At 39.1% G+C, this 25,128-nt stretch overlaps 1 protein-coding gene across 2 annotated transcripts; it reads right to left on the reverse strand.

Moving 5' to 3' along the window:
- Positions 1-1,293: 1,293 nt before the first annotated feature.
- Positions 1,294-24,440, reverse strand: TRA2A (transformer 2 alpha homolog). Of its 2 annotated transcripts, none has more exons than XM_054161185.1 (8): positions 24,215-24,440; positions 15,654-15,787; positions 14,299-14,470; positions 10,769-10,957; positions 3,468-3,583; positions 2,809-2,913; positions 2,000-2,067; positions 1,294-1,847 (listed from the first exon to the last, which is right to left on the reverse strand). In XM_054161185.1, exons 1-8 carry the CDS (start codon positions 24,248-24,250, stop codon positions 1,837-1,839), a joined length of 831 nt encoding a protein of 276 aa, XP_054017160.1. In that variant the 5' UTR covers positions 24,251-24,440; the 3' UTR covers positions 1,294-1,836. The 2 variants fall into 2 exon arrangements, with proteins under 2 accessions (XP_054017160.1, XP_009906993.1); XM_009908691.2 differs by having other exon boundaries at positions 2,809-2,916; positions 24,215-24,438.
- Positions 24,441-25,128: the final 688 nt, after the last annotated feature.

Consider the following 25,128-nt stretch of genomic DNA (forward strand, 5'->3'; position numbering starts at 1 on the left):
GCAGCTATTTCCCATGTTCTTGCATCCGGTTGCCTCACTCTTTCACATACTCTAATTTTGAAAGAACAAAAAATTTAAACACTACCAGTCCTCCATGTTGAGACTGGCACCTTTCTTTAGAGAATGAGTTTCTTAACATTTCCTGATTTGTCTGGGTCACCAATAAATACCAGCAAACTCAGAGGAGTTGAGAGGTTACTTAACTTCAGCATTTCAGATCCTTGGCTTTCACTTCACGGCAAGATTTTGACTGCAGCTTATGGATAAACCATAATGAAGCAGTAAATTTGCAGTTAAGTTAGATCTTAAAAGTTTTGTTACCAGTTTTCCCTGGTGTGTTGTATCAAGCTTTTAAAATAGTTGGATGTGTGTTAGTAATCCTTTCAATTACTTGTTAATAGTTCCTGGCACTGATATTCACAAATAGCTAACACAATTACACTTCATACACTTAGCCTTTTAAAAGTACGACAACCTCTTTTAGTGGCATTCTGTGATAATCAGGATGGAAATGTTTTTTCCTGTGAGGGTTTTGTAGTCCTATTCCTTTTGCTCTGCCAACACAGACATTCCACCAGCCACATGGCGAGTTATTTCAGAGGGCAAAACTTGCCAGAAATCTAAACAAAGTCAATACTGTTTCTCTCCTTAAACCATCTCACCAGGATTCCAGCAAGTGCCAAAGATACCACAAGAGAAAGCTGGACTACTCACTTGGCTTAGCCATCCCCTATAACCACAGGCTGATTCTCTGGGAGGACAAAGGCAGAAAAAGGCTGACTTTTTTACCCATACAGGTCTTGTTTAGCCCATAATCCAAGGTGACACAAAATGCAGAATAAAAGACAAGAAACTGTAGCTCAATGGAATTTACTTTTATTGAGAGGAGAAAAAAAGGTTTACATGTAGTTGTAGGTTTATCCATCCATACTTTCAAAACTCCAAAAAGGACTGGAAACAAAACTTGCTCAATCATTATTGCAATACCAAAAGTTGGTGTTTTGTGTTTGTTGTTTTTTAATGAACAGCAAATTATATAACTAATTGCTATGTTCAATAAATAGTTCTTGTTCCTGCACTGATGAAGGGGAAATATTCAACTGAGTACAATAAAATCCCCGCTATCTTTACAGTTTTAACTTCAAACATATCCACTATGTAGCAATCCAGAAACTTTACCTATAAAACATAGCATTGACCTTGTGTGTGTACAAGGGTGTGTTTTCCCAAATCTTGCTCTAGCTCAAGTAGTTTACACTTAAAGCAACCACCTGAACCAAAAAAAAAAAAAACAAATCAAAAATGAGAAAGAAATCCTCTGGTTCATGACTACCTAAGCAAACTTGTCATTACAGAAGAGGCTCAAAGTCGTTACTTGTTTGTCAAAGTAATAGGTAAACATTTTAACAGAAAGATTAACAAGTTACTTGGAAATGCAGGTTTATATTAAAGTATCTGACTGTGTGCACTACATATGACATGCAAGCTTTAAAAATACCAATGCTGTCTTCTGATTAGTCAGGAGTCCAATTGTCTTAAAACCAAAATAGGAATGACTTCCAAAATGTATCAGCACTTTGGGTTCTCTATTTAATTTTGTTTAAGATGTTTTTTACTACACAAAACCTACAACAATTACAATATTGAAGAGTATTACAATAAGGAGGGATGGAAAACAGGAATACTTCAACTGAAGGTATGTTCTAAATGAACCAAGGTTTGTAAAAGAGATGGATGGAGGACAAAGAAGGGAGGATTGGAAAGGAAGCAGTAAGGAAGGTAAGATCCCAACTTTTTATTTAAAAATCATGTCCTCAATGCTAAACCTTCTGCTCTTCAGTAGCGCCCTGCGGAGGGGAAGCAAAAAAGATAGAGACAATTACTGTAAACAAACGGTACCCAGACCCTCTCCTGTTCAAAGCTCCCATTTAAAGAGCTTCCATTAATCGATTCATACTTGTACCAACAAGGTTTAAGCAGCCGGACCTCATTTACTTACTTGGACTGTAGGAACGGGATCGTGACCGTGATCGGTATCGACTATAATAAGGCGATGGTGATCGTCTCCTTTAAAGGAAATTAAAAAAGTCACCCAACAAGATCCATTATGAAAGAAGCCTTATTCACATCACTTCTACAGAAGAGAACCATTTCCTCAGCACTGAAAGACTTGGCCTGCATGAATGATCTCAGCTTTATTTGGCCGTGGCTTACAGTTATTTAACAAATGCTTTTATATTTCTCTATTTGATGTGTTTAAAACTCTAAGCTATTCCCAAATAAAGAACTGAATAAACTCTCACTAGCCTTGCAAACACATAGAGTGCTTTTCCAGATGCCTACAATTCTTGTTGAACAACATCCTCTGAAACTAGATAACTTTCAAAACAGTCAGAAGGTTATGAAATGTCAAGCATTAAAAATCTCATCTACAAATAACCCCTTTTTAAACAGCCCTGTGTATCAGCTGTCCCTGTTTCTATATACAGCGTGGAAAAAAGAAGTTCTTTTTCTATCTGTCTGCTAGATTTATATGGCACATGCTCTACCTCCTTCAGGTAGCAAAATTAAACCCTTGTCCAACTGTTTACTGTATAACCCGTATTATATAAACACTTCTGTTTATGACTACTTTAATCCCCCAAAACCTAACGCAATGAGGTTCTAACACATAGCAAGATTCTGCATACACTCTTGCTACAAACTTGGCAGCATTTTTGCCTCTCCTATTTTTGGGGGGGGGGGAGGGATTTTTCCCTCCAAGAAATCCACTTTTCAAACACAAGTAGGATAAAAAAAATAAGATACCTGTATCTGTAATCATACTCTTCGTATCTGTCATATCCTCTGTCATACCCCCTGTCATAGTATGAGTCACGGCGACGACCTGCTCCTCCACCACCACCTCCTCCACTGCTATTATAGAAAAGGGAGGAAAACAAAAATATCATCACACTAGGTATCTACTCCTCATTGTGATTCAAATTATTTAAGAGCTTTTCTTAAAAAGCATTTTTGTAAACCAGATACTTGTAACTATGCCACAAAACAATCTAACAATGCAGCATTTAAAGAAAGACCACCTCCAAACCCCTCCAGACAGTCCACAAGGCATTAGAGTTTAATTCCCATTGAAAGAGAAGGAATGTCAGTAAGGTAAGGATGCATTAATTGACCATGCTGGATAGAGACTTTTTTTGTTTATGTGGTTTTGTTTGGATTTCTCCAAATAATTCCTCCAGGTTTTTTTTATATACATAAAGACAACAAAACTGTGACAGGATTGAGTAACACATTATGAACCACAGTAACACTCTCTTTAGATTAGTAACTTTGTGATAAAATTATAATTGGCATAACTCAAAAACTTTAAAAAGGTATCTCTAGTTCTTTTTCTTAAACCAGACTCCAAGCACTCAGTTTCAATCCATTTTAGCACCAGTACTGGAAATGACTGAACTCCTTACTGTGTTGGCCTGCCCATGTAAATGCCTGGGGTGGGTGTATGTGCTCTCTTGGTGATTGAGTAATCCACCCGAATCCTCCTACCATCCAGCTCCATACCGTTTGCGTGCTCCATTGCCTGCAGGAAAGACAAAGAACAGGGATGTGAAACTTGCAACCTACTGGAACTATGGAAGGTTATACACAAAACACATTATTTTCCATCAGAAAAACAAGCCCTGAAATTGTTTTATTTTGGCTGGTTACTAGTGCCCCACTGTGGCGAATGGCTCATCTCTGTCCCTGGCCTGTTTGCCGGCAGTGCTGCAGGACTGCACTAAGGTGCGGGACTAACACGACACGGACTCCCTCCTTAAGAGAGCACAGTGCTAACCACTAACAGTCACTTTCCTTAGACTTTGTCTTCTACCCACCAAAAAGGTAAACTGAAAGTCAAACCAGCTTTTTCAGGAAACGGCATCCTTCTTACAGCCGCCTGACCCAGAGGGGCCGGGCGGATTCAAAAGCTGTGCAAAACAGTGGCTTCCTGTAGGGTGCATATGGCCGGATTACTGCTAGTCGGCTGCCATTTCATGCTCTCCCAGCCTCCTGCCATCTCCCTTACAAGGACCTACTCCAGCAGAGCTTAGTAAAATGGCGGGTTCAGCCTACATGGATACCTAATTACAACCTTCCTCCCCACTCACAATAGCAGCCTGCTAAAGCGACGCACAGAAGGGTCTGCGCTCGAGAAGCCTGTGCCTCCAGCCTCGCCCCCAGCCCGCACGCACTCACGATGTGTCCCAGCCCGTTTCTCTAGTTTTTGACAATCAATACAATGGCCTTTCACAACCTCAAGCAACAAAAATAGTTTTTTAAAGGAGCACAGCGTACTTTTGAGAATTATATTATGCAACAATAACCTAAAAAAACCCAACCCCCCAAAACACACTCCCCCAGCCTTAAGAATCAACAAACAGTTAATGCTGGACTTAAAAGCTATTACAATTTTCAAAACAAATTTATTCTTTCATCAGCTGCTCCAGGATCTCTGAAACACTAGGACACACAGCTTAGCTTGTGATACTAAGCACAGCACTTAGCCCAATATACGTGATTTTCATTTTCCATGTGTAGAAAAGCAGTACTGTTACTCTCTGGAGTTACAGAGCAGAACTACTTTGCTATTATTTAACTGTGAGGAACAGCACACAACCTCAAGACATGGAATGTCTCCAAGTAGTGCATTTATTTATTAAATAATAAACTATGGAAGAGATGCAAATTTTTGCATCTCTCTTAACAATAAACTCACTGAATTAACATACAAGTTCCACAAGAGGAAAGAAAACGCTGACCCCCACCATGATTTAACTGTGATGTCCCCGAAGTGGCAGTGACTGAATTACCACTAACCTCCGAACCACACTTAGCTTCGCGTCTAAATAACGCAGTTTCCGTCTAGACTCTATCGCCACCTAGTGAGGGCTGTTCCCACTCAAAACTAGAACTCCGCTTTGGCTAAGTGCAAGGCACAGCCAAAGACCGTCTCAAGCCTTTCAACATACACAGAAGTATGTTTTATGATTGCTAGCTTACATTTTACTAGTTCCACAGGGATAATCTGAAGCAAAAGAAAACTGCCCCCAGATTCTGGGAATAGGTATGTGAACCAAACCTAAAAAATACAGGCTGCAAATAGTTGGCTGAAAAATTGAGCTTCATGATGAAAAGCGTCTTTCTGGAAATACAGCAATATACAAATCGTTTTTAAAGGTAAGGAATTTTTAGCTTTATGGCACCTTTATGTCCAGTCAACAACTTGCAGACTATTAAGTTTAGCTGAAAAGAAGCCACCTCAAATCCAGAACATCTGGCATGTGCATATTGTTTAATTAAAAAGCAAAAACACACCTCTTGGAAGAGTGGTTTGACCTAAGGAGCAGTATAGACAAAAGCAACGTTTCTGCAGGACAGATGAAGAATTAATTTTAAAACCTCATTGTTTGTTTTGGAACTACCAAGAAATGTGTGTTACATTTCAGTGCATAAAGATTAGTTACCAGTCTGCATGACACTCACCACACCCCAGCTAGTGTCTAATGACTTATCCAATACCAAAACTCATTTTCTTAGCTTTCAACAGCTGTCAGCAGTAACTGCCAACTACAAAAATGTGTATTTTTTTAAAGAGAAATACAGACATAAGAAAGCCTTTCACAGTTCTGACTACATCCCGCAACTGCAGAATGATAAGCCATTATGAATTCAACAGTAATCAATAGTATCAATCACTTGTATTCCATCACTAGCAACTGGAAATTCCTTCCAAAGATGTTTGAAAATTCTCTACATCCTTCTCTGAACATCCTTAATGTGAACACCTCAAGTCTTGGAAACAAAGTACTTCAGTTGACACTATTAGCTAATGATTGCTGTAATATCACCAATACAACTCTTTACCTGTGTCCAGCTCTGGGGCCCTCAGTACAAGAGACACATGGACCTACTCTGAAGACAGGCTCAAAGAATTTGGGCTATTCAGCCTGGAGAAGGAAAGGTTCTGGGGAGACCTTACTGATTCATTTCAGTATCTGAAGGGGGACCTACAGAAAGGACTGTCTAGAAGGGCTTGCAGCAATAGGATGAGGGGGAATGGGTTGAAACCAGAGCTGGGTTGGACGTAAGAAAGTTCTCTACAATGAGAGCAGTAAAATGCTGAAACAGGTTGCCCAGGGATATGGTTGAGGCTCTGTCCCTGAAGACACTGAAGTTCAGACTCCATGTGGCACAGGGCAGGCCGATCTAGTTGGAAGTCTCCCTGCTCAATGCAGGGGGGTTGGACAAGATGGCCTTTGAGGCTACCTTCCAAGCCAATGCAATCCGAGAGTCTAAAATCCCTATCTGCAAACCTGGTTTCAGACAAGTGATACTTTGTACAAAGGCTGTAAAAATGTATTAGTGACCCCAATTACTGACACTTGTGTGTTATCTTGAAAATAATTTTTTCAAGTTTATTATAGAGATTTGTATTCTGTATTTTATTGGCTAGCATATTCAGAACAAACCTCAGTTTGCTTTTCTTGATGACTTTGAGTATACATGAATGCTACTAAGAAGAGTGAAATGTCAGGTGGGGTTAAAAAAGGCACATTTGCTCTAACAAGGCAGAAGAGATTTTCAAATACTGTTGAAGAGATAGAAGCGTATTTCCCAGACCATCAAACAATGTATTCTGAAGAAAAAAAATGAATTATTTTGGGGTTCAAGAAACACAACACCCTTTTAGGAGACTGTCAACAGCCCCTTTTTATTTCAACCAGGATTTTCTTCCAAATACCCAACCACTGTTAGAAGACTTGCACAGCTTTTGCAAGATGACAGTAAGCAAGCAAGCAGGATTCCTATAAACACGTAGTACCAGTTTTGGGTGCAAACTTTAACAAAAAATTGACTTTGTAGGCCAGAACACATGTCCAGATGTTTGCAGTCAGAAAATGCAAGACTGAGGGTTGGGAATGCCACAGGTAGTAACTCAGTCTTACATTACAGCTTTGAACCTACAGCAGTCTATCCAAAACGATGGATGGAACTCCTTCAAATTACCTGCAAGGTGTTTGACAAAATGAGCAGCTCCCAAACTACAGGATCATGGCCCCCAGTGGCTCAAAAGAGTTAGAAAGCAAGCACCAAATTTTACAGATTCCAGTCTCATTTTATATTTATTACAGAATGTGGCAATTTATACACATTAGCATTCATAGAGAGTAAAACAAGTTTGGAAACTATGACCTTTTAATGATATGCACAAACTTACACAGGTGACTGGTAGTAGTCAAGCAATCAAGAATTCACTAAAGAAATTAATTTTTCAGTCTGTATAATGCCACACAGAGCAGCCTGGAAAAGGAACATGGGAAATTTTTGCAGCCTGCACTGTGGTTACTAGGGGAAAGGTATGGTGAGGAACTGGGGGACAAGAGACACCTCAGCTCTGCCAGTCAGATTCTAACAGTCAGTTTACATTTCTATTGACAAAAGATCAGCAAGCTTTCATTTTGGCTGTGTCTAACTGCCTCACATTACTTCACTAACGTGACATCGTGACAAAGTTAGTAATGCACAGACTGACCAAATTTGAATAGTCAAAGACAAGTGACTTACACTGGGACTCACTTTGAAAATATGTTTTCATATTTAAAAGTAACTCTACGAGATACTGACTAGTTTTGGTCACTGGGGTTTTTAGTGGGGGTTCTTGATTATTTTTGGTTTTGAGGGGTGTGTGGTTTTGTGGGTTTTTTTTTGGTCATTGTTTTGGTTTTTCCCCCCACTCGCAGTCCTTCTCATATATTTAGTGCAAACAATAACATCATCATCCTCCTCACTGCATCACAGGTACAGCATGGGATGAACAGACGTAACAGATTAGCTTCCCCTACTGTTTGAAATATTTAAAAAACAGTAGTCAGTGGTAATTTTTCAATATATAGTTTTCAGAGCTTCAATTGTCCTTGAAGTACAAGGAGTTTCATAGTCAAGGAATACCCAATTTTAGAGAACCAGAATGAGTAACTGGATGTTTCTGCAAGTATTAGAATTTTCATAGTATTTCAGACTCTCCATAAGTCTCTAACTTTTAATTCCAAATATGTGAGAACTTCTTATTTTCCAGAATATCAAGGGTCCCTTTTGACACCACAAACAATACTTGAAGCATTTTTTTTCAACAGGCTATGGGAGAAGTTTTGATCCATAGTGATGCTTTTAAGACCGTCTGCACCACAGATTAAATGTCTTGCAATCTGAAACAATAACCATGTTATAGTTCTGGTCTTTTGGCAACTGAAGTATGTTCACAGCTCAGTTCATTGGTATGAAGTTTGTCTTGACTGCTAATGAACACTACTTCAGGAAGCAGTTCTGAAAGACTGTCAAAACTACAAAGAGCATGTAAGTAGTAGGTAAGAAAAAAGAAAATGCCATATTACCAGCAGTTGCTGTATCTAGTTCTTCTCAGGTGAGTTCTTGCTACAAACATGTAGTACTTTCACAGCAGCTTCAGCTTAAACAATGAACACTTTATATTGTGAGTTACTGAAAAGCTGGACAGCTCAGTAACTCATCCAATTCGTAACAGAAGTTAACCAGTGATGACCAAGATCTGGAGGGATTTCAGTCACAACAGAATCCACACAATACTCACTTATCTTAAACCAAGTCACGAAAGTTTAAATGTAACTACTCAATTAATTTGATGTAAATTTTTAATATTAACAGTGTTTGAGAGCATGTCAGCCCGGAGGCTTCCCTGTGTTACCTCTCTTAAAACAACATTAGTGAAGATGATGGGAAAGCCTTACTTTTCTGTGGAGTTCTATACATTTAATCCATCTATGACTGCTGTAGAAGCGCTGGCATTTAGTTCAACATTTCATCGAGAGTTTGATATTCTTTATTTGGATGTTTAGGGTGCTAGGGGGCTGCTGGTGGTGTTTGTTTTGGTTTTGAAGAGGAAGAAATGTAATTAACATGTCATTGCTTTTATACACACTCTTCAGATGTGATCTATCTTCCACACAGAGAATTGCTTCATGCCTTTCAGTGTTCTCCTACAGGGCCTGTCAAGAGTTTCATGCTGTAACTGTATCCCCTTTTCCTATACTAGCTGTCACTTATTGCTATCCTCAAATCTGCCCTCAAGGCCTACAAAATAAGACAAACTTTTCTTCTGTCCTTTTTTGCCAAAGTATTAAAGTTATGTAAATGCCAAGCATTGGGAGGTTTTGTATCCTTTCCCACTCTTCATGCTAGGCCTACTGGGGAGGAAAAAATGGGTTTAGTTACATTCCCAATCATTTCAGTTCCTGAATAAGGTGCTCATCTTTGTTTCTGTATTTCTATATTGTCTGTCTGTGTTCCAGTGTTGCAGCATCTGCCAAAGCAGCTTTATACTAAACAAATTACTTCATGCTATTTACACGGAACATTGTAAGAAATGCATGGTGTCATGCATGACCATTGCCCGTGGCAACTAGGAAAACACTCTACTAAAGACATAGAAAGTTGTAAAAGAGACAAGACTGGCACATGAATGTACTAAGAAATATTGTGTATTTTGCATGCTATGTATTCACACTTCCAAAATCCCAGTGGGCTTGGAGTGCAATGAAATAGAAAGCTAAAAGTTAGAAGAGAGAGTAGGCCACTGAAAATGAATATAGAACTACCCACTCCACTAACTCCTTTCTCAACCTGTCTAAATGATAGTGGGAAAATACAGAAGGGATACTAAAGGAGTTTTGTGTCCTTTTACTTACCCCTAGAACTTGCAACAACCACACATACATATATCTGCAAATCCTACTCTTCCTATTCTCCATTGTATCATACCAGAAACCAGTCAAGATCATGAGTCTAATACAACCAAACCACCCATGAAATTTTTTTTTCATTAAAATATCATCAACTAGCATCAGTTTTCATTTTTCAGCTACTGATACTGGGTTCCATAGCTGTCTCTCTTCCTCCCTTCAATGCTAAGTACAAAGAATCCTATCCAAGCACTATGCATGTAGTTATCAAATACAAACAGAATCAAAAGCAAATCTGAACCATATGCCCAAAACTTTTAAACCACAAATAAGATGCTTGACTTCTGTAACTCAGTTTGTCCAAAAAGCGATAATCTCACTAAGTGAAAAAACAAGAAGTCTTTAACAGTAGTTTTATCTACACAATTCAGTAAATGTAGTAAAGCTCACAGTATCCTTACAGAGTTGAAACAGTACTGCTTACTGTGGTGAACCTAACACAGGCTGCAGTTCATATTCTTTGATTCTATCAATTTTACTAACAACAAATCTCAGTCTGTTTACAGCTATCCATGTAACTAGGGAAGTCAAAAGTCAAGACAAACCCCACTACCTTTCAAATGCTCTCAGAGAAGAACATGGAGTGTAAAGAGAATCTTCAGGATGTTGATACATACAGAAAGCTACTTTGAAAAGTTAACTTTCAAAATATTAAAAAAGCCTACTGGGAGGTTTCTCAAAATACATACTTTCATTTTGAAGTCACAGATGCTTGTTAGTGATTCAATACAAACAGCACATGCTCAAAATGTTCCCAAGCACCTGAACATGGAACCTAAAGGCTTAATCTCTTTAAAAAGTGCCATGGTGTTTGAATAAAGAAATCTTTAATTAACCTCACTGTGAGAAGCTGCTAGTGAATACACAAAACCATGTGGATTTTTAACAGATATTGATTCAGACAATACAGAAAGAGCACACCTATTTAAAGAAGCAAAGCATGAATTTACCTCTTTAGAATCATCAATTCTCTCAAAATAAACGAACGCAAATCCTCTCGATCGTCCAGTCCGCTGATCATAAACCACATTGACACCAGTCAAAGGTCCGTAACGGGAGAAGACTTCACGCAAATCTCTCTCAGTAGTATACAAACTGAGACCAAACACTCCAAGACATGTATTAGGGTCTGGATTAGCCTGGTGAGACAAATGTTCAACTCATTAAGTTTCAAAAAAAAACCCCAAATAATACATTCTCTCATCAAAGTGTCTCCCTTAGTAAAAACATTTCATCTGAAGAAAACTAAACATAGTTTATTACAAAGCTTAACACTTTAGCAATTAGTATTCCAAATATAAGGTATTTTCAAAAAGCAGCTACTCTCATTAATTTAAAAAGAGAAGGCAAGAGACAAGGTCAGCCAGCCTGAACTCCAACCTTCAGCCTTTCTGCATGTCCACCCACTATTACTCGAGTGCACGCTGCCTCCAACTGCACACACTGAACACCTGAGCTCCTAAGCATGGCCAGTTGAACTATACCTTCTATCAAAACTTCCTCCCCCCTCAACATTTCCTCCTCAACTACACTGAAAATCAGTATTTACATTTCAAAGTTTATCTCTTCCCACTTGTGAACTGGATAAAAACAACCTGCTGCTTTCATCAAAACACTGTTGAAGGTCAGTTCTGTGAAACTAATCCAAAAGCATGCACAATTTTCTAGAGCAGAACTCTTGATTCTTTAATGTGATGTGGGATACATATCTACTCAGTATTTCACTTCAGCTACAGGAAGTCAAATACGAAATTGTGCAAAGTACAATTTCTCTATTAGGTTCAAATTTTCTCTACATGCCACAGAGTTGATCTAATGCCAATTCTGCTATAATAATTATCAATTAACTTTTTTTTTTTTCAGTTAAGCTTCTGGCACCTGTTATACTACACGCAGCAATTTAAAATGGCATCAACAGGCTTAGTGATTTAATGTTTCTGCTAAAATAATATCCCTAAGTTGACACAGCTGAAACACGTATGTCAGTTTCAGATTTTCAAAGCCACAGATGCACAGTAATTGATGCTTCAGAGCTTGCCTTTCAGCCTGATTCAAAAATAAACAGGCTTAAATCTTCTGTCATGTTCTTCTCAGAGCTTTTTTCCAGGCACCCGCTATAAAAATTAAGATGCCTGAACTACTCATGTATCTGAAGTGTCTTTCCATTTGTTAATGGTCAAACTTTTAAGGTAAGAATCTTCTACAATTCCTTAATACAGCTGAAGAACAGAACAAAAACTGACAGTTTGTCATTTGAAAATTTTAATTATACAGGTTTAGGATTAGTTTTTAAACTCTGCATTTCAAATCCATCTGATAATTCAGTGCCATTAACAGCCACACTCTCTGGTATTACCGCAACTCCTGAGAGTATAATGAAGTCTCCCAGCCTTTTAAATCATTGTTTGGACAAGTCCCTCCACACAGTATTATAGTTATTTTTTACATTTCCTTTGCACTTAAACCTTATTACTTTTTGAGGCCAAGTACTGAGAATCAGTCTGTGCACCCTAAGCAAAACGTGACATTTACATCGTAAGCAGAAGGATTACACTGACTGTGGAAGACTAGAAGACAGCTTTTATATTAGTTTTTTCACTACCTCCCATCAATACAGTATGCAAGCTCTCTCTACCACACCAGAAATGGAAAAATGGCTACAATTTTTCCGGGTGTCTTTAGGACCTTGCTATTTGGGGAATTAAAAATGTTTGATTTGAGCTGTTTTGACATTACTAGAACTATTCCTTAGAACTTTCCTGATTTAGGCTGGACTGAAGTTAAATTTTTTTTTCCTAGCAGCTGATTTATTGCTGTGTTTTGGATTTAGAATAAGAATAATGTCAGTAACACGCTATCATTTTAGTATAAATGCTGCTTATCAACAGCTAAGACAAAAGGGTTTTTTTTTCAACTTCTCAGATTCTCCTGACAGTATGGAGGCTGAGGGTGCACAAGAAGCTGGGAGGGGACACATGTCAGGACAGCTGACCCAAATTGGCCAGAGGAGTATTCCACACTACATGACATCATCTTCAATATATAAATTGGTGGAAGCTGGTGGGGGCACCACAGCTCAGGGACTTGCTGGGCAGCAGTCAGCAGGTGGTGAGCAACTGCACTGTGCATCACTTTCTTGATACATTCTATTATTTCCCCTTCCTTTGCTGTCCTATTAAACTGTCTTTATCTCAGTCCACGAGTTTTAAGTTTTCTTTATCTGATTCTCCTATTCCACTGGGGGTGGGGAGCAAGCAAGTGGCTGTGTGGTGCTTAGTTGCTGGCTGGAGTTAGACCATGACAGGAACTAATGTGAAATTCACTGTGAAAATAAGTTTCACGTTTCACAGAATCGTTTCCAAGGCAAAAAAGACTTCTTCACAGAGCAAAATATTTCTTAAAGTAGTAAAGTAGATTCATTCATCCCTCACCAGGAAATCTGCTAAGGCTTTTAAAGTTCAGTTACTGCTGCCAATTTTTCAAGACACTAGATTCGTATTTATTACATCATGATTACACACTGGCAACAATCCACAAAAAGCATAGCTATGAATGTTGCTTCACAACAGCTTAAGCCACTGTACATAAGCACTTCTGTAGTCTTGTCCCTTTCCACACACTGTCTTCTCTCTCACACTGATCTTATCTGGTCCTGGTGAGCTGCTTCACCTGCATGCAAAAGCCTGCAAAAAACCTACACTCTTTGGAGAACTGCACTTAGATAAAAACTACAAGGACCAGGAAAGTACCAGAGCCTTCACCAAAGAAGAGGCAGACCTATGTCTAACAGCACTCATTTAGAGTAGCCTGAAATGATGTGGAACTAGAAGCTAAGGCACTGAAACAGATTGTAAAGAGAATTTGGAGAAATGTCTCAAAATAATGAAAGATTAGTATGTTGGTTGGTGTATCTATACTTCCCCCTGTGCACAAAGAGAATTCTTTTATATTTTGAAAGGCTTATTTTATAGCTGTAAATTTTTCTCATCTATTACTATTTATACATTACCACATAACACGTGGATGCACTTCTTTGAGTTAAACCACAAGCAACCTTCAACATAACGTATTGCATGTTAAAAGCAAATACTTGAGAACTGTCTTCTTTGGGTCCTTTAGTCAATCTGAACACTATCAGGTTGCAAGCATGCACAGAAAAGGTATCACTTTCATGAAGGGTACATGTACTTAGAACTGTAATAAAATCAGAAAGGTTCAACTTATAAAGCAGACAGAAGCAGATGTTACCCATCTGCACATACTAGCTTGCAACATATGGCTTTCAGTTAATTTCTACAACTGCTCTGCCAGTTGCAGGTCCAAGAAGTAAGTGCCCAGCTGTAAAGACAGAGACTGCTTCCCTGACCGTTCCTCCCCATCCAAAATCCCCTATTCTCCAGTGACGAGACAGCACGAAATTCAGCCTGCAGGTTAACCTGCACTACAATGATATACACAGCCTTGGTAAACATGAACATACTCTGCTGCCAGTGTGCCTTCTTCTGTTGGACATTGGAGAATGACTACGGCTCCTTCGACGACGGTATTCTGGTGTATACGATCTACTTCGAGAACGTCTCCTATGGGAATGAGAATGGGAATGGGACCTGGAACGAGTGTAACGTCTGTGCGAATGTCTTCTGGACCTGGATCTTCAATAGAGAGAAAGCTTTTAGTTAGGTCATGTGCACATAACATATTCAATTGCAAGTATTAAATTTCCTAGAGAATGTTTTTTTAAGAGGCTCTCTACAGTTAAAATATTTTTCTTCTACTCTGCACATCTATAGAGTGCGTGGATATTTGAAAACCTGTTCAGTAGTATCATTTTTTACTTTGTGAGAGTACATCTGGCATACCATGAGGATTACATTCACAATAGTTTTCAGAACCTTGAAGTTCAAACTTTCATCTGTATGGCTGCATGTGTAACTAACATTAGCACAATGATACAGAAGTGACATATGCCACACTAAAATCTGTCTTCGATGAAAACCGGAAAGGTTCAGCAGCACTACAGTGCCGCACATCCACAAATGAAGTTCACACAGGCTTGAAAATTATTCAAGACAAAAAGCCAAGCCTGCTTAACTCCTCAGGCGTATCTTTCCATACATCTAGCCAATGGTAAGCTCAATTTTTAACAAGCATTATCCCATCAAAGTTGCATGATTTCATAAGGACAGCGTATCCTAATAACTGTAGGTATCTGGCTAAACATTGCAAGAGCAAGTATAACATTAGGCTGAACTTCATGAATTCAGAGCACAGTAACTTTTCCAGCTGCCTTAGCATGAAACATATAAAGAGGGAAGATGGATTAATTCCTCTTCCGCCCCTCCAGAGCTACAAATGGTTTCTCTCTCCACTGATGAAAGAACAATTTGATAGCTCTCCTCATTTTCACCAGTACAATGATGGAAGAGAAAATACGTAGGATAAGCCTCCAGTGAAGGAATGCCAAGAAGAGTTCTTCCAACAGTTGCAAAGCTCATCCTTTTCATGTAACTGCAACTATCTTTGCTGCAGTTCTCACTTTTCTTTTTTTCCTAAAAGGAAGGTTCACGTATAAGATTTTGGGGGAAAGAGGCAGGAGCTTTTACAGACCTGAGATGTAATCTCATCTGAAAAGATAAACCTGCAAATTTAAGTTGCAATTTCTACATTACTATCACTTCTATCACTTCTATCACTTTCTCTATTCACATCCATGCACACAAATTAACACAGCCCTGTCAATAAACCACAGAAAGTTTATAAAAGAAGTCTCAAGGTACCAAAAGAACAGGCATAAGCAGTAACACCGAATTAACATGAATAACTTCCTGGACATACCTTGATTTTGATCTTGACCTAGAGTGCGATTCAGAATGTTTGGAAGCCCTTGATGGACTGCGAGATCCTGACCTGCTCTCCGATTTTACACGAGCAGGACTCCCAGCTGGAGATTTTGACTGGGAGCGAGACTCCTAACAAAAAAGACAGTATTAAAAATGGTATTGGTTGTATAAATGCCTAACTCCTAACATTTAAAGTACAGTAATTCTATTATATTGATTGCTCCTGAAAAACAAATGGTTAGGCAATACCCTCCAAAACAAATTTCATTTTGCTACCCCACTGTTAATATTGTATGCTTTCCTCAAATAGGTCCCTGCTTGAACCAGATCACCAATTCTCTATTAACTAAGTAATCATGCAAATTCATCTACAACTTGATCATACAGACACTGGAACATAAACCATACATTTACTTAACCTAGGACCCATTCATTCTTCCAGATTCTTTTAATTCTACTTCACTCTTGCTTTCTACTTTTCTTCATTCTTCATTGAGTTTTTCATTTTTCATACTTCGTGTATTCTTCCCCAATTCAAACAATTCCTTATAGCCTTAAAAAAATATTCAAGCGCTTCTATCTGACCAATCTTCTGTTCAATTTTTTCCCCCATTCAATTTTAATTTTCTGCTCTTTAATACTTTTCATTAGCCTTCTTTTATCTTGATTTATCTTCCACATTCTTGGAAAAAACTCTTCAATTTCTTCACGAACATTAACCTTAATGGAAAAAGAACATTTAGTATATTTAAGCACGTGGGGATTATAAAACTCTGCTGGAGTTCAGATGTTATCTACCAAATTGAAAAGCCAGCAGGTAAAGTGCAAGAAACTATTTTATAAAACAACTTTTTTTTTTTTTTTTAAATATCTTTAAAACTGTATAAGTGTCTATGTTCTAACAAAGAGCTTACTGAATTCTCAGTGTTTTACTGTATTTTCAAAGCTACCCTCCTCCCCTCTTGGATTTTTTTGGTAAGATACACAAACTAAAAACTAATCAGCACAAGTGTATAAAAGTATTGATATCAATAACCGCTATTTCCCCCCTAAAATAACAACTATGTATTTCCCGGTATCAAATACCCCAAATTCTACTGCTACACATTATTACTAAGACACTCTCAGTTCAACAGAATGGCCAAAGATTTCCAGTCAAAACCTATCTATGCACATACTTACTCGCATAATACATGCACATAGATATATGCCACAAATTATTTATCTTCCTAATTTTCTTCCTCATTGTTATCCTGTTTTCCTCGCATATAACTTAATCCATATAAAACAGGATGTATAATAGTACAGTTCAAAGCAATCCAATATAAGTAAAGACACGAGGGTTTTTTTCTTGCATGGTAATGCACACAAGAGAAAAACTAGGAAAACAAGCAAACAAAGAGCAGGTTAGGTTTTCCTCAGATTTCAAAGTGTACAGCATTTCTACAGAGCTCAGCTATAACCACCACCCCCCTTTGTCCCTTCCCCACTCCCCCAAATAGTATGCTATGTTACTTCACAAAAAGGTGCAAAACTCTTAATGAAAAAAATGCATAGCAAGTTCCCCTCCCATAAGCGTTATATTTCATATTTGTTTACATAATTTCTCCTCCTGGCTGTCCTTACCATGTTTTTCTCAATTTATTTCTTACTCTGCCTATATCCACATCTGCAGTCAAAATTCTTCAGTACTTTTGGCTGAAGTTCTTTTCAAAGGATGCGCATTTCAAGACAACAAATCCACTCTAAGTGAACCCTGAAAGACTCCTTATTAACAAGTATTACAGCCACACTACCTTTCTCCTTTACCTCTTTAAAAAAGACAAGGGACACATGGATAAAGTCACTTACTGGGATGATAGACCTGCCAAACTTCTCAATGAAGGCCAAATTTGAAGTCTGGCTGTGACATGTGGACCACAGAATCAGGTCTGCATTACATCTCCATTACTAAGTTGGCTAGCTGCTAGATACATGACTTTCACTGAAACAGAAGTATCTACAGGAACTTAAACATTACCAAGTTTTATTTGGAGTTTTTTTATTTTTACATTTGAAATCCACCGTTCACTATAAAAAAATCCCAAACATTTCCTTTTAGAACACTAACATGTTTTTCTAACACCTCACCTCTATATTTGTACTCTTCATTGTTCAAAAGCTTCTTTAAGTCTTCCCTTTAAACCTCATACCCTGTAAAAATTAGTTTCCACTTCTCCCTCTAGTAAGTGCTCAGCAACACAGAAAAAAAAATATTTAATGTGACATTCAGATTTAGAAAACAACCTTTAATAAAAACACAAAAGAATTCACCCCTCCTCAGTCACTCCTTAATGAAGATACTGTGGTGTTTATACATCTTACATTTGGAAGACAAATTCTTGAACAAGAACTTTGGAAACGAGTAAAACAAACCAAAACCCAACCAACCACAAAAACCAACCCCAAACCCAAACCAAACCAAAATCCCCAAACCAACCAACCAATCAAATAAAACCACAAAAAAACCCCCACAAACAAACAAACCACCACCCAACAAACACCAAAACCAGATACTGCATAATCTAGAAGGGTTGACAGGCGCTAAAAATAAAATAAGGACCAAATTAGTCCCATACAACGCAGAAGTCAGCATAGTGTCCCTATGTATTAAACTGAAGCATCTTATGACACTGTCCACAGAGTTTCTAACACTATCATTTAAGATAACATATTAAGTTGCCATAACATACTATGATAACTATATTAACTTGCCGACAGCAAACGTTTCATCATTTCACGTAGGTCAAGTCCTTTTGGAAGTATGTTTAAACCCCTTAGGGGCTGCACTCTCAAATACACAACTTTAAAAACTGGAGTGACAGAGAGACCAGCAGAATTTCTTACACATTTTAAACTTCCTCTAACAAAGTTAACTGTAGATGTAAACTGCAGCTAAAGAGAGATTACCTGTTAGCAGTTGCATACTGTGTCTGTCATTGGCAGTCAATTACATCTCATCTTCTGATGCAACATAGATCACCTAGTTATAGCTCCTACAGTTCTTCAAAAGGAGAGACTAAGGGAATCACAATAATCTGCAAGAGTTTAAGGACTTAAGGATGACACTGAGAAAATATCTAATAAGATTTGTATCAGCAAGACTACCAACAGGGATTAAGAGATTCAGAGCTTCAAGGAGTCACAATGGGGTATTTAAAGAATTTTTTTCTCCTCTACCTCCTACTATAAGGAAGTAAGCAGCAAGCTGTATCTTAGTCTGCATCACAGGACAACCCAATTGTTCTGCATGGACAATTTATATCCACTCTGCAATATGAGAAAATTAAAGTTAACATTTCTTAGTACATCATACTTAATGACAGAATAGACACCTCAGTTATCCAAAGCATTAAAATCTCTTTGCTCTATACTAGTCTTTAAGCAATCTAAACATTCTAATCTTAGCTCCATGATTATCACAAAAATTCATTTAAATGCTGCTTAAAAAAAACAACCAAACACCCAAACCCACTAAAACAAACAACAAAAAAAGGACCCACCTAACTTTTTTCTCAGGATCCTCAGCATTTTCTTAGCTTGCTGTTTTAAAGGTCCTGTCATGCAAGGGCCACTGATAAGACTGCTTCTCATCCCACAACTATATTGCAAAGCACTATGTATTTTAGTACCTTTGGCTTTATTACACAACTGTCCGGTCACTACTTTCACTCTTATAAACTTACAAATACTTTCTCACTGTGACCATGTCAAACTATTTAGATTTGCTGTCACTACAGCCCAGAAGACAAGACAGTTAGCTAACTTCCCCAATATTCTTCAGATTAGAGTTTGTTTTCAAAGCAACTGTTACATCTATTGATAAGAGGGCAAAATTGGGGGGGGGGGAGGAGAGAGAAAGAACGAACACACAAAAAAATACCCAAACCTAAATCACAATTAAAAAATAATTTAATTTTAAGAATGTGTTTCCTCAGAATAAGCTATGGTGGCTTCTTCAAATACACATCAGGAAATGAGGTCACTGATTCACCAAGAAGTGGAACTTGTAGCCAAATAAATTATGAAAGGCAAACACAAAATCTGAATAGACTGCAGATTCATTTAACGATTCTCCAGATACGAAGAGGTGCAGCTAGGAGCATTTAAAGACAGCACTAAAGAGTATTTTTCATTCTTTCTACCTTCTGTCTTCCCTGAAAGACCACCACAAAACAAAGCGGTATGGCAATGATACCTCCTGCCCACTACCTCATGATTATATAAATCCAGTCTTTGAACAACTGTTTAAATAATGTAATAAATGCAAGTTACATCTACCATTCATCTCCCTCGGGAAAACAAACAACCAACTACCACCACACCGACCAACAACAAAAGACAAAGCTTCTTTCTTTCATACAACTCTTCTGTCTTGGAACTTGTGTTCACCACCTTACCATTCCAAAGTAGGGCAAAAAGACTACCAAAATTTTAAGTGAGACTCTGAATAAGAACTGAGTAAGCTTAAATTAGGCTTTCCAAGGCAAAGCAGGGGAAGTGCAGTGAGAAGGAAAAAGACCTGAATCATTAAATCATGTAGACGTTTCAGCTGAAATTCATCTCACTTTGAGGAGAAACACAGGGTGAAAAAACGTACAGGACAGGTAGTCTAGCAATACCATTAGAGCAGCAAAACGGTAGTTCAGACGTTACAAAAATCCTGCTAAGAACTCCTGCCTAAACTAAAAAAAAAAAAATAATAATTAATGAAGCCAAACTTTATAAGGTGACAGAAAATTGCAAGCACTGAAAAGAAACTAGAATTTGGTAGCAGCCTCCAATCACTGGATAAAACTGTCAATTTAGTGACATCTCATTTATGAGAAAGGACAAGATTACCTTTTAACCACTGTTCTGACAAATTTCCCTGAAACTCACCAGAGAGATTAAACAATTTTTGCTTCATACTATATTCTGTCACTCTATACTAAAAATAAAAATGATAGCTTAATCAGGTGGTCATCTATAAACGTTTCAATAGCATATGTAATAAATGTCTGTATAGAAAGCAAAAAGTTGTGCTATCTTGAAGATATTTTAGAAGTTACTAATGTCAGCAGCTTCATGCATTTCACAGTGGCAGCAGTCTGATTAAAAAAATTTAAAAAGAAGAAGGCAGCCTCAGCAATAAACTTTTTGAAATTACAAGTTAATCTTCTCACTGAGGTTTGAAAATATGCCGTTTCGGAAAGGATTCTGTAGTCACTCCTTTATCACATATTGAAGATAGCAAATGGAATTTGTTTTCAAAAACATCAGTCTTGCCAGTTAGTGCAGAACAATCTAGAACTTACTGAGCTTGATTAAGAAAAAAAATTGACTTCCAGAAAAAGTCTTTTTCCCCACACCAGTTACTAGAAACCACGGAGTATTCACAGCACTCTCCAAGGCAATACAGAACTCAAGCATAAACAGATTGTCACACCTGTATTTCAAGAGGTATGGAAAGCAATGCACCTTCCCTTCCACAGAGGTGGCACACTGCCACCACAGGAGAGGTTGAATGCAGTAACTAACCCGATTCCTCATCCCCCTCCTTGCCCCACCTCCCCCCCAAGCAATCTTGAAGCTCATGAGATTTAGGTAACTAACATTTGAACACATGAAAAATGAAGCCTTTTGCATACAAACTTCATGAAGACATGTAGTTAAGCTAACCCAAAAGCTGCTCGCATACATAAGAACTATGCATGCTTCCTTCAACAAGGTGTCTCACACTTTACAAATGCAAGTCTTGCAAGTAGTGCAAATGATCAATTTCATTGGAAAGTTATTTCCATGATTACTCTTAACTTCCCATTCAAATTAATTAACAAAATTTTAGTACCATCAATTAGAGGCAAAGCATATATATAGACAGTACCTTAAGGCTGGTTTAAAAAAAGCTTTAAAAGCCAATTAAAAAAAAAAAGATTATATTTAATGATAACATTGTGAGAAAACTTAAAAAACCAAACAACTGAATTAATATTATTTATATATGAGCACTTTTTTCTTCACAAAGTAGTGAAAGGAAAACACTTTTTAAACTTCATACATATCAATAAATACCTTGATCTTGGTATGACTTCACCACTACATGCAAGAATTTTCATTGAAGTGCTATGTGGATAGAACATAGAAGGACTTAAACTGAAACTCCCTTATTCCTTTTGCACTGAGTTTTTAAAAACTCTGCATCAGACTTCAGCATTGAAACTTAAGGAGAGGTGGGTGTGTGGGGAACGGAAGAGGTACTCAGAATTCTGACTTGGGGCAATTTCCAGGAAAGCAGATTCTTAAACTTCTTTTCCAGTTTCTGCAGTTCTTTCTTCCATTGAAAACTTATGCCATACTCTCATTTCTATGCATCTGCATACAGTAAACTGAAGCTCCAGGACATTCAGGACATAACAGCTCCATCCAATCGGCAAAAGCAGACTAAACACTAAAGCCCCAAAGTTACACATTTGATGCCTGTGAGCACTTTCAGTGAAAATTAAGATACAGACAAATATAATTTATTTCATGTCCTTTAGTAGCATCTACAAGGGTATTATTGAAGAAAAGAACCACCACTTATGAATGTTCATTAGTAGGAAAAAACCCCACCCAAACTATAAATTAATCAAGTACCTGTCATTATGTTCTGTTATTAAAAAAAATACCACTAGGTATGACAAATTGAGCGAGAAATTCCAGTGTTTAGGGAGACAAAAAGTTTTCCAAGCAAAGACTCAACATGGTCAGCAGCAATTTACAAGAGATAAATTTTCTACCACAAAAGAATAAAAAAAAGAAAAAAGAACATGCCAACTAAGAAGCAGCAGTCACAGGAACTGCTACACAGCACTCTTCTGAATTGATACTTTCAAAATGTTATTTTATTTCTATTTTTGGCCAAAAAGGAGTGCAGATATAGTGAAACCACATAGCTGTATTCGTTTTTTAACACAAAGAGGTCTATCAAGGAATGAAATACAAATATCCTGTAGATGAACCTAACATACGTATTTCCTAACAAAGAAAATCCGTGGGAATACAGACAAGAAAATAATTTAAAGAGAAACAGGAATCTTACTGTGAAATGTGAGACTACAGTATTATTATTTTTTTTAATTAACAAAGCCTATTTGTTTTTCAACTTTCTCAGAGTCAGCAGGTTTTCCCTTCAGAGATTAGTTTATTTAGCTTAGCTGTACAGGCATCTTTGTCCTAGCAAGCAACACATGAACAGATTTTGTTTACCTCACCTGAGGAAGTAGCATCAGTCACTGTACAGCCAGGTACAGCACTCTCAGACTAAAGAATGTTTTGGGGTTGTTTTTTTTTTTTTCCCTTTTACTAATACTACAAAAGGGTAACAATATTGGTGTAAAAATAATTACTGGAATATGACAATGCTCTTCCAAGATTTCATTGTTTGTTTCCCCAGGTAGTAACCCTGTATAATTGCAAAGCTGCTGTCACTGCTTCATCAGAGTCACCAAAAGGATGCTCAAGTGTTTCTCTAAACAATCTCTTAAAAGGTTAACCAAAAAAAAAAAAAAGGCACAAACCCAAAACTCTGCAAAAAATAATAATTAAAAAAAATAGTGATGGAGTGGCGACAAGGCAACATTTCATTCTTGTTTCAAGCAGCTTCTATTTCCTGCTTGCCCTGGTCATCACTATGAAGAAAAAAACACATTGAAAATGGAAGGGACCAGTCATACGTGTACATGAAAACCCGCAGCGATCAGAGAGAAGAGAGAAGCAACGGGTCTAAAAAGGTTACAAAGCCACAGTAGCTTCTTGAGCAAAAGCCCTCAGCTGCCTGATCTATGAACGTCAACGGTTTAATAACAAAGACCGTATCTCCCCGATAGTTTAGGGAGAGCTGGTCCGAAGATCCTGTTTGCAGGCCAACAGACAAGAGAGGCAGCGCACCTCTCACAAAAGGATTCAATCCCTCCTCTTTTACGCGGGCAGAGGCCTCGGCTATACTGCGCGGGACGCCGCTCTCCCAAGCCACGACCAGGATGGGATCCCGGCCGGCGCTGCCCGCTGGCAGAGTGGGCACGAGGAAGAGCAGCGACCCTGAAGCCCGGACCCGTCAGATTACGTGAGCGTCGGGACAACAGCTCAGCTCAAGATCACGGGAAGGAAAGAAAATAGAGAAACATCGGGCTACGGCAGAGCCCGAAGCCCTGATCTTAAAGGAAAAACCTGCGTTAGCAGGGTGGAGGCCCGCATCCCGACGGAGGTGGACGGAGAGATATGACGGGAGAAGGAAACGCATGAGGGTTAAGGCAGGGGAGCTCAGCTCCACGCTGGGCCACTTTCCTCAGAGCCCGGTCGTCAAGATAGGGAGATAAGGAGAGGGACGCGAATCGCCCACGGCCCAGTCGAAACTCGAACGCCAGAAGAAGCCATTTTAGAAACAAGCTGCGTTGCCCCCACCCCTACCGGGCCTGAGAAAGCAGAGCGCCCACCCGCCTTCCCCGGATTAGCTCATCCCCCTTTAGCGCGGCCCGGATAGGGATGGCTACTCACCCTCCCCTCGAAGTTATTCTCCTCCACGTCGCTCATGTCGACAGTCCTGGCCACGGGGATGGGCAAACGGGGACACTAGTCCCAATCAGCAACCGCACCCACGACCGATACTACCGCTATTGTTGCTGTTGCTAGTATTGCTACCAGTCCCGCTACCACCTCCCTCCCGCCAGAACCCCCCAAACCGTCTCCCGCAGCAGCGCAAAATGGCGCCTCCTCTCCGTCTGCGCCCGGCACCGCGCGGGGGGCGTGGCCCACCTCGGCCCGCCTGTCACAAAGGAGGCGCCGCCGGCGGGACAAGGCGTGCGGCTGCGACAACCCTCGCCGGGGACGGTCACGCATGCGTAACCCACTTCCCGCGCGGTCCTCTCCGTTTCCTCCCCGCGGCTCCCCTGTTAGAGCCGCCGCGGGAGCGTGCGGACTGAGTGCCCCGCCCCGCCGCCAGGTATGCGGGTGCTGCCTGCCGCCCTGCCCGCCGCTTCGCGCACAAAGGCGGCAGCTTTCGGCTGGTGTTGCTGCCCCTGCGTGTTAGGAAAACGAACTTTCGCTGGTTTCTGAGCTTTCGCTGTTTCTCTCTGCTCATCTCCTGCCACGTTCTCCGGGGTTCTGCTGCTGTGTTGCCGGTAGAGTAGCTAAAGTTAATACGTTCAAGTCGTCGTTATCGGCAGAGGTTTGTTACAGTAAAAGATGATTTGACGTGCAAGGCTGGAAGGTTTATTTCGTTGTACATATCTGAAAACGAACCTGCGTTATTCATCCTTGAGTACTTCTAGGAAACAAAGGCCTACGTCTTTGCTTAAGGTCTTACGAATTTCCTTTTTACCAGCCCATATTTTCTGCTCAGCCACATTGCAAAGGCTTCCCTGTGCTTCTTCTGTGTCCGGTGTGGTTTTGGCACTTTAAGGCACTCCAGC

This window comes from Dryobates pubescens, chromosome 4 (assembly GCF_014839835.1).
Source record: "Dryobates pubescens isolate bDryPub1 chromosome 4, bDryPub1.pri, whole genome shotgun sequence".
Taxonomy (NCBI): Eukaryota; Metazoa; Chordata; class Aves; order Piciformes; family Picidae; genus Dryobates; species Dryobates pubescens.